Source organism: Ictidomys tridecemlineatus, chromosome 4, assembly GCF_052094955.1.
Source record: "Ictidomys tridecemlineatus isolate mIctTri1 chromosome 4, mIctTri1.hap1, whole genome shotgun sequence".
NCBI lineage: Eukaryota > Metazoa > Chordata > Mammalia > Rodentia > Sciuridae > Ictidomys > Ictidomys tridecemlineatus.
Window position 1 is genome coordinate 196565880 of NC_135480.1, and position 10723 is coordinate 196576602.

Below are 10723 nucleotides of genomic sequence, written 5' to 3' on the forward strand. Positions count from 1 at the left end.
CTTGGCATATTGTGGACCCTCCATAAGCAGGAGAAAAACATCACTGTCATCTTGAAACACATAATGTTTTACAATTTATAATTCGTGAAATATTTACCATCATTAGAACTGCCCAATTCCCTGAGGGTTCATGCATTTTTCAAAGAAAGGCTCTGAAGCCCAGACAATGTCAGTGTCCTAGCCAGAGTCACATGGCTGTGGAGAACCAAGTCCAGAATCCAGGCCTTTTATGTCTATTGCCTAATAATGCTTCCCTGACCCAATCTGAAAAACTCAGAGCTGATAGAGGCTCAGCTCAGCTTCTCAGCAGATTGCTCTTTCCTGCTTATAAATCCAAATGCATTCTGCCCTCTGATAATTTTGCCTGATCACCAGACTATGGAGTTGGAATCAATCTTTAAGTTCAGGACTGAGCCCAAAATTGAAACTATCATAAAAACCCAAATCCAACATCAGGAAAATAAAATATGTCTGCTATAAAGATTAATTAAAAACTTGGAGTAATCCTCAATCCTGAATACATAAATGTACACAAATGTCACCCCAAATCCTCTTTTAGAATGGGTGGGCCATAAATACATACCCAGACAAAAGAAATACACTGAAATACTGAAAATCATCATTTGTAGGGAAATGAGAGATACTTTCTTCCTTTTTAATTTTTTCTAATTTTTTAATTTCTTCCAATAAGCATCACCAAAAGGTCAAAGTCCATTTTCTACACTGAATTTCAAAAATTAAAATCAAATTCAACTACCACCTTATATAGAGAGTGGCGCAAAAGCACAAGTCACATACAAGGTTACTGGCCAGGCTTACCCTGGAGTCTGGTCCTAGATCTTTGACCGGGATTCATTCTGCCAGGACCATTACATTAACTCCCACTGGCTGGAACAGCCCATGAGTAACTCAAGCCAAGGTCAATCACACTTGAAAACTACCTGGCAGACAAAGACAAAGTTGTCTCAGCTTCCAACAGGCAAACACTGAAGCTGCCAAATTTTACCTGCCTGCTCTTAAAACGCTATCTATCTGTCATCTGCACCCTCCAGTCAGTTCCAACTACACCTTCCCATTCTGATCACTCCCTCACTCTTGGCCTTAGGATAAGGCTGGGGCCTCATGGAGAGCCCTGGAAATTAAACAAGGTCATCAAAAGAGGGCTCAGACATGAGTTCATCCTTTCATAGATGGACAAATGAAGTCCAGAAGGTAGAGGAACTTATCTACTCAAAATCACAAAGGATTAGTGAGCCAAAACCCAGTTCCTGGTGCCACATCCCTGCCTGGGCTGCCCAAAGCCACTAAGTAACATGACACATGGTGGAGTGCCAGTTTCCTCACGTGCAAAGGTAAGCAATCAGAAGAAACCCACCCTGTCGGGCACCCTCACCATGCAGGTATCCTGGGCAAGACAGGGCAGGCAGCCTCCCACCTAGTCCTCATCACAGCCTGCTGAGCTTTCCTAAAATGCTGCCATTTTGTTTAAAATGAGAAAACAAAGGCCCAGAAAAGTAAAGCTACAAAACCCAAGCTGGCCCAACTTCAAATCCCATGCTCTGTTCCTCTACATCACCTGATGTCCCCAACACCTTCCTGGGGTGTGGTGGGGGACCCAATGCATGGAGGCAGAGGGCTTGTGGTACTTGGCATAGGGCACACACTGCTATTCTGGACTTTGCTGAGTGAGCGAGTGCCCCCCCACCCCCATGCAGCTGCACCTCCTCTCTCCTCCCCTCTGGGCTTCTATTTGCCAGCAACAATCGTCCTTTCACTTCACAAGAATCCAGGACCCAGCGTTTCACTGACAGTGCAGGAGAGCCATGGAGGGAACTGGACATCACGTTCGGAAACATCACACCAACAAGTGCGCCTTTGTTTGCCTTTTAACAATTCCTTTTTCATCCCATGAGATTCATTCTTAATTAGAGAAAAACATAAATACAAAACTCCAGCTACACCTAAAGTTCTCCCTGACCACTCCTCACGCCCACCTCAGTTTCCCCTCAGCAGTAACCACTGGTGTCAGAAGATGCACATCAGATCCTCCAGGCCCTTCTCTAGACATGGGGTTTTATTTCCTAGCATAAAGAGAAAACAAATGCGGACCAACTATACATACTATTCTGCAACATTTTTCCTCTATAAAAGGTGTCCTGAAGATGTTCTGATGACAGTACTAACGCGTGTGCTTCAATATTCGTAACTCCCACAAAGCATTCCACAGCACTGTTTTTCAAACTTTACTGACCACGATCAGTCCTTAATTCCAGAACTACTTTCTATTCTGTTTCACTTTTTAAAGGTCTGGTTGCAACCAACTAAACTGAATTGCATGAGCTACCAATGGGTCACAAACAGTCTGAAAGGCACTTTTGAAAAGATGGGTATTTACCCAATCTCCTACTGATAGTAACTCAGTTTGTTTCCATTTTTCTTTTACAAACAAGCTGTATGTATACAGGTCTCACTGTGCACATGTATGAGGGTTTCTCTAGGATTGATAGCAGGCAGTGGAACTGCTGGGTCAAAACATAGGCATAATTTTAAAACCGGACAAAGGATTTGATTAAACATTTCACCAAAGAAAACACAAAGGGCTAATAAACACATGAAAAAAATATTTAATATGGGGGCCAGGGTTGTGGCTCAGTGGTAGAGCACCTGACTAGCATGCACGAGGCACTGGGTTCAATCGCTGACACCACATAAAAATTTTAAAAAGAAATAAAATAAAGGTATTGTGTCCATCTACAACTAAAAATTTTTTTAAATACTTAATATGATTAGTCATTACAGAAATATAAAGCAATTTCACAATGAGATAGCATGTCACACCTCCAATGGAGGTTATAAAAAGACAAAAAAATAACAAGTGCTGGTGAAGATGTGAATAAAACTAGAACCTTCAAACCCTGCTTGTGGGAGAGACAAATAGCGAGGCTACTTTGGAATAGTTACGCAGTGCCTGAAAATGATACAGAGTTCCCAGAAAGCTCAGCAAACCCCCTGGGCACATGCCCAAGAGAAATGAAAATATATGTCCATACAAAAACTTGTGGACAAAGCCAGGCATGGGGGCACAACCCCATAATCCCAGCTACTCCAGACACTGAGGCAGGAGGATTGCTAAGTTCAAGGCCAGCCTCCAAAACTTTGTCAGACCCTGTCTCAAATTAAAATAAAGAGGGCTGGGGTAGCTCAGTGGTAGAGCTCCTGCCTAGAATGTAGTAGGCCTTGGGTTCAATCCCCAACACTGCAAGAGAAGGAGAAAGAGAAGAATAAATTGTACATAATAGCAATGCTATTCATAATAGATTTTAAAAATAAGCAACCCAAATGTTCATGAACATGAATGACTAAACAGTGTGTGGTACCTGGGTACAATGGAAAGTTATTTGACCATAAAAAGAAATGAAGTACTGATACATGCTACAACATGGATGAATCTCACAAAAGACTCCGTGTGTGTGTGTGCTCTGTGTGTGTGTTTGTGTGTGTGTGTTTTGCTGGGGATGGAACCCAGGGGACCTGGAATGCTAGGCAAGTGCTCTACTACTGAGCTACACCCCAAGTCCTAAAGATCATATATTGTGAGTTACCATTTATATGAAACGTCCAGAACAGGGAAATCAAGTGACAAAAAGCAAACAGTGGTTGCAACAGGGCAGCGGAGGAAGAGGGAGGGATTGCTATCTTTTGTGAATGATGAAAAGGTTCAACTGGAGGGCAGCGATGGTGCTTGCCTCTAATCCCTGTGACTCAGAAAGCTGCGGCAGGAAGATCATAAGTTCAAAGCCAGCCTCAGCAACTTAGAGAGGCCTTAAGGAACTTAGTGAGACCCTGTCTCAAAATAAAAAGGGCTGAGGATGTGGCTCAATGGAAGAGTATCCTTAGGTTCAATCACTAGTACCAAAAAATAAAAAATCAGATGGCAGTAATGGTTGTACAACTCTGCAAATACACTAAAAACCACTAAACAGTATACTTTAAATGGGTGAAATTTATGGTACATGAAGTAGATCTTGATAAATCTTTTTTTTTAAAAAAAGAAACATACAGGCATATTTTTTACAGTAACAGATAATGCCAAATTGTGGATTTTCTCACAGTGATTGCAAAGCATCATTTTACCACTAAATATGGGGCCTATATTCATGATCTTCATCTCTAAAAAAAAAGGAAAGAAACTTGGTTTGTTCAGCAAATAAGTGTTGGGCCTCCACCAAGTGTAGGCACAGTCTAGGAGCTAAAGATTCAGTGAGATGAACTATGCTGTCCTCAAACCCGCAGCCAGGGTTACCCTAGAATGCAGTAGCACTCCTGTCACCCTCAAGCCCTCACCAGAAATTGCAATCCACCATCCTCTTTCCTGACCTCCCCCTTCTAGCTTCCAGTTTCTCTGCCCAAAGCACAAACTGTGCTTACAGCTAAAGAAGTCTGGTCTGCTCCTAACCAGGCAGCAGGCACTTAGAGGCCATGTGCTGGAGAAGCCAATGGGTCTCTGGGCCTGGGCTCAGACCTCAGGAAGCCCACAGCTAAGCAAAGGCAGACTGGAGCCTGCACAGAGGAAGGGCTCAGGGCACTGGCACACAAGATCCTGTCCAGAAAACAGCACACTATGGCATCCGCACAACCCAGCTAGCTAATATTTCACTCTCTCCAGTAGGTGCCAGGCACTTCCACGTCATCCACACAGCCATCGATAAAATAGGTATTGTCATCAAGGAGAAACTGAAGCTCACAAAAGTTAAATGGCTTACACAAAGCCATGCATCTAGTCACACGAGGGTTTATACAAGTCCTTCTGACTAGCAAGCCCAGGTTCTTCCCACACCAACAGGCAAGACTTAATAAAGGGCCTTGGCTTGGGCAAGGTCCCTGTGGCCAGAATCTGGATCTAAGTTTCACAGAGCTAGAGCAGTCTGGGGTACCCACAGATTTACAAGGAATGACGTAAACTGACCTAATTCAACAAAAGTCTAAGGACAAACTGGACTCCAGTTTAGACTTTAAAACTGGGAATTGGAAATTACCAAGCATAAGGGCCCTTCAAAAAGTATATTAGAGTAAAAAAGGTATGACTTTATCCTAGGGATTATCCTCCTGCATGTGACCACCAAATGGAAACTCTGCCTCTCTCAGGATATTTTAAGGATATTTTTGCCACTCTTCAAGGGCCAGTTCAGTGCCAGGAGCTCTGTTAGATAGATCCTCCCCAAATCCTCTCAACCTTGAATTAGTTCAGAGAACTAGTTGGAAAGCAGGACAGCTCTAGAGTCAGCGAGCTTAGACAGTAGTCCTAATTTGATCATGTACGTGTGTGTGTGTGTGTGTGTGTGTGTGTGTGTGTGTGTGTGTGTTCCCAGACTATTCACCTCTCAGAGCCTCAGTGGTACCACTTGTAACAAGAGGATATTTGTTATTCAATGATTTTACAAAAATCATGAGCCCCTATTATGCCAGGTACTAGGATGGGAACTGGGGTTACAAAGATGAACAAAATACAGTCCTTGCTCTCATATGGGTCCCCATCTGATCTGGGCAACAAATAAGTTAACAGCCAGTGGCTTCAGTGTCCAAAACAGGAGCCACCAGCCACAAGGATCCATTAAGCACTTGAAATGTGGTTCATCTAAGTTCAGAAGGGCTATAAGTGAGTGCAAAATTCATACCAGATATCAAAGATTTAGTAAGATTGAAAAAGAATGGAAAATATCTCATTAGTACTGACTACAAATTAGTTGATAATATATGGAAATATTAGGCTAAATAAATAAATTATTAAATTCACCCATTTTGACTGGGGAATTTGCTCAATGTCTGAGGGCTTGCCAAGCATGAACAAGGCCCTGATTTCCATCCCCAGCACCACAAAGAAATTTAAAAAAAAAAACAACTTTTCATCACTTTTTTTTAATGCAGCTACTAGAAAATTTTATGTAACTTATGTTGTATTCCTATTTGACACTCAGTCCTGGTCAACAAAATTCAGTGAGATCAACAAGGGCTAAGATAGGTCAATAACAGGTAAGGGTGGATGGAAAGTTTCAGATGGCCCTGATGAGAATGGCGAATGTCAGCAAGGGTTTCCCAACAATGACACCTAAATTGAGACCTGAAAAATGATGTGTTAATAGGACAAAGGGCAAAGGGCAGTGGGGAGAGTAATCCAGATAGCAGGTACAGCAAGTGCCCAGGTCTGGCAGTAAGAAACGACATGGCAGCCAGGCATGGGGAAGGGGCTCAGGGAGGAGGCAGAGTTGGGAAATTAGGCAGAGAGGAGGCTACTGAAGCAGATGGCGCCAGAGTATGAAGGACCCCGGAAGCCCTATTAAAGAGCTTCACCCTGAAAATGGCAGGGAGTCATGGAGGGTAATGGCAGTTACCAGGTATGTAGGTAGCACCTGGGTCATGCAAAGGCAAGGAGGGGAAGGAAAGGAATGTTTGCAGATCTGCGGAGTTTCTACTGTAGGTTAAACATGGGTTAAACCCTTTCAGACTCATTTTAATTCTTATGCCAACCCTGAGCTTTAAATGAATACATTTTACAGATGGCAAAAACTCAGCTCACAAGATGAGTGGCTTGCCCAGGGTCACAGGATTGTCAGTGAAAGAAATGGCATTGAACCCAATTAAGTCTGGGTCCCAAAGCCCAAAGGTTTCCCACCAACACTGAGATGAAAAGAACTCTCTGAGATGAAAAGATCAGATTTATGTGAACAAGTAAAAAACAAAGCTTTTGAGTGTATTAAAGACTATTAGATGAGTGAAGGAAGTCAGGACAATCTGGTGAGAGCCAGTGTGGTAAAATGGAAAGACAGAGACAGGATGGACTTTCACAGGATCCAATTAGCAGGAGCTTCAAAGGGACTTGCTCTCTGCCTAATATCCAGCAGGTTCTCAATCAACAGAGTATCCCAATAAACTCTACTGTCATGTATAACTAAAAAGAATAAATAAAATAAATAAGTAAACATAGTAACCATTTTCCAGGTTTGCCCAAGGTGGAAATTGTTTATGTCTATCTTGCTATCCAGGCATAAGTATTAACTGTGCCCACTTGACTCTTAAAAGCATCCTGGTCTGCATAACAAATAACATGGTCACCTTTCAATTAGGCTCTGTTGACTAAAAACAGCAGCCTGTCCTACAGAACTGGATAAACACTACAGGTTCTCAGGGCTCTCCTCCATTTCTTCCTATCCACTCTACTACCAGGAGTCCAGAACAATCAAAGGAACCCAGCCTGGAGCAGTCTAGGCCTCCATCAAGTCTACTACAGAAAGAAGAGACTCCAGCAGGACCATTGGGGGTCACTCTCAGCCAACATTCCTGATTTCTACCACTATTGATAATATAGGTTCAACATCCCCAATTTGAAAATCCAGAATCCAAAGTACTCCGAAATTCAAAACTTTTTGAGCACCCATATGAAAGTCCACAAAGTGAAAATGCCACACCTGACCTCAGGTCACGGGTCCCAGTCAACCTGAAGGCACATTAAAAATACTGTACAAGGGCTGTGGTTGTAGCTCAGTGGTAGAGCGCTTGCCTAGCACATGTGAGGCGATGGGTTCAATCCTCAGCACTACATAAAAACAAACAAAGGTATCGTGTCCATCTCAACTAAAAGAAAAAAAATAAAATATTGTACAAAATTACCTTTAGGCTTTGTATATGTAAAACATAAATAAATTTCATGGGTTTTTTTTTTTTGGTTTTTTTTTTTTTTTTTTTTGCACTATGGATTGAACTCAGGGGCACTTAATTACTGAGCCACATCCCCAGACCTTTTTATGTATTTTATTTAGAGACAGGGTCTTGCTAAGTTGCTCAGGGCCTCCCTAAATTGCTGAGGCTGGCTTATGAACTTTCCATTCTCCTTAGCTCCGGAGCTGCTGAGATTACAGGTGTGCACCACTGTGCCTGGCAATAAATTTCATGTTTAGATTTGGGTCCCATCTTCAAGTTATCTAATTATGTATTTCAAATATTCCAGAAATCCAAAAAAAAAAACTACAAAATACAAAATTCCTAGCATTTCTGATCCCAAGTATTTCAGATAAGGGCTACTCAACCTATTGTAGTAATAATAAGGCAACACAGTATACTTTTTTCAGCACTGGTACCAGGCCCTACACTTGTCAAGCAAATTTCCAGGCAAGTATCACTTCTTTTAGTCCTCACACCAATGATAATGTGAGGGTATCACCACTAGCCCATTATACTGATGGGAAAGCTGGTCAAATCACTTTACCACCATCATACAGCTGGTCAGTTTACAGGACTGGATTGGATTCCAGTTCTGTCCATCTCCATCCAAGGTTCTTAACCATTACACTCCATTACCTCTGTCTGCATAGCCACTGTGTGTCCCCCATAAACAAAGTCTAGACAGACATAATGACTACTTGCCTCATAATGAATCACCAGTGCCCTCGAGGCCCCTCCCTGTCCTCCATCCAGCCCCCCACAGATGGCAGACTCCAAACGGTTCTCTCTCACCCGACTCTTTTATAAAACCCTTTACCTGTTTGTCCTCCACAACCTCTTCAAAAGTATGTCCCCAAGTATCAGCCTAGTGCAGTGTAGGTGGGGACCCAGAGCCCACAGTATCAGCAGGTGGGCTCTTCAGAGACCCTTCCCGAAGGAGCCCACCCAGTGCACTGCCCCTGGCCACTCTCAAACACCCTCAATAGCAAACTCCAAATCCGGTTAGGGAGAACCCCCATCAGTGGGGACCCCGGCCTCCAATGTTGCGGCCGCACCTGCAGCCGCTGAGCGTCCCGGGGAGGGTGACGTCCTCTTCCAACACGGAGTCCATCATGGACACAGAGGCATTGATATCTGTGGCGAAGGCGCCACTGGTTCCGCTGGCTTGTCGCGATCCGCCTGGCTCCCAGGTCCCCGCCCCCTCTAACCCAGCTCTTGTTGGGACTCCGGCGGAGCCGCTGGAATTCAAACCGCAGCCGCCGCCATCTTTCCGGTCGCTTCTTCCTACGGAAATGAGGCGGGGTCAACGAGGCGCGCGCAGTGAAGCCAATCTGCCAAGGCCAGAGGCCGGGCAGGGACAGGTGGGCAGGCGCCATCTTAACTAAGGGCAGAGCTTTTTCGCTTGGGCCGTCCAAAACTAAGGAAGGAGAAGCTGGATGCCATGTTTTTTTAGGGCACCCAGGCTGAGGCCAGGACCGGCGCCATCTTTGTTGAGGGTGAACGCTGGTCCTGATCCGTTAATTTAAGCGGGAGCTGAGAATATAGCTCACCGCAGCTCAGAGTTTCTTAACCAATGTTTGCTTTTCTAGAACCTTGGAATCTATACACCAAAGAGTCTTCCTTCTCGAGTTGAAACTCAGATATATCAGGTACTGCTTCGCTTTAGAAAATTTCTGCCTGCGGGGTCCTAAAGTAAGCGTACTTTGCACACAGTTTGAAACAACTCATCCCCCAAGCCAAGTGGCCAGCCATACTCCCACTCCAAGCTCGCATTTAGTGATCTTTTGTTACCATTGAGACTCGCACCTACAATCTGTAAATAGGCCCAATCAGTAAACTCGCCCAAGTTAATTACACAGTAAATTTACTGTCAATTGGAGCCAGATGTGCGGCTCCTGACAACTGGACCATGGCTCTGGGTGTCTTTCTTAATGCACAGCCTGTCTTTCCCATTTGTTTCTTTTACTCCATCTTAGAATTTGGGACTAAGACATTCGGTCTACATCCAGACAACACAATATTTAAGTGGTGTGTTGGCCTCTTTTCCTAAAATAACGGCTTCAGGGTGGCTAAGAGGTGAGTTTTAATGGGGACGGTGTGACTGCCGGACTGGACATCTGAGTGCCTGGATTCTGAGTCCAGTTCATCCTGTAACCTGGAGATATCTTACCCTTGCTGCACCTAGGTTTCCTCATGGATAAAGTGAGGCAGATAATGTCAAGCTCACATGGTTGCATTTTCTAATGAGATACTTAAAGTATTAACCCGTTGCCCTATTCAGCAATACCATGCTTCTAGATTATGTGCTAACCCCGCCAGTGATCCTGGAAACTGAAAATAGAATTGATTGCACAAAGGAAAGTCTATGTGGGAAGTTGTTTTTTCTTCTGCAGTAGAAACACACAGTAGTATTTCATGATCAGAGACAGAGGCCTTTGCCCTGTCTGTCTCACTATGGCTTTTCTTGCTGCCAACCCTGGAGGCAATATTACTGCTACCAGCTGTTTGGACTGTCTGAAGCCATCTCCTTGACAGCGGCCATCCAGCCACAAAGCTGGCATTATTATTTCCTTGAACAAGGTCACTGAATGGCTGGAAAGAGCTTACATCTAAAAGTCCTTTGTCTGGGGCGGAACCCTTCTGAAATTCTTCATCCACTGAGTTTAACATCTATGGGCAATTCTAACTCAAAATAGTTTTTGGAGTGGTATGTGCCAATTTGATCATTTTTGTCCCCGTCATTCTTTCTCTATTAATTGGAATTCTACTGTATGGAAAAGCTGCTGCTTCTCCCCCATTTATTCATTTATTTGATTGTTTATTTACATCAAATATGGACTCATGGCTATAAGTGTTATTTTATGTGTTATAATTCCTTACTATCATTATGTGTTTTGTTACATGATCCCAATTTGGCCACGATGCCCTTCTAGCACATGTCTGTGCCACAATTCAAGCCTAGATCTGTCTGGTCCCAAGGTCAGCAGTATTTCCTGGAACACCAACC

The 10723-nt window shown here is 43.7% G+C and overlaps 1 protein-coding gene across 6 annotated transcripts in view; it reads right to left on the reverse strand.

Annotated features, from left to right (window-relative positions):
* Cdk5rap2 (CDK5 regulatory subunit associated protein 2) overlaps nt 1–9010 on the reverse strand; it is a 180148-nt gene extending 171138 nt beyond the window's left edge. For 5 of the 6 annotated variants that reach the window (XM_078048082.1, XM_021723477.3, XM_078048081.1 and 2 more), the window contains exon 1: nt 8772–9010. In XM_078048082.1, the coding sequence (XP_077904208.1) occupies nt 8772–8830 (59 nt within the window). In that variant the 5' untranslated portion in view covers nt 8831–9010. The remainder of the gene's footprint in view (nt 1–8771) is intronic. The other variant, XM_021723474.3, reaches the window with a different exon arrangement.
* Between the last annotated feature and the right edge of the window lie 1713 nt (nt 9011–10723).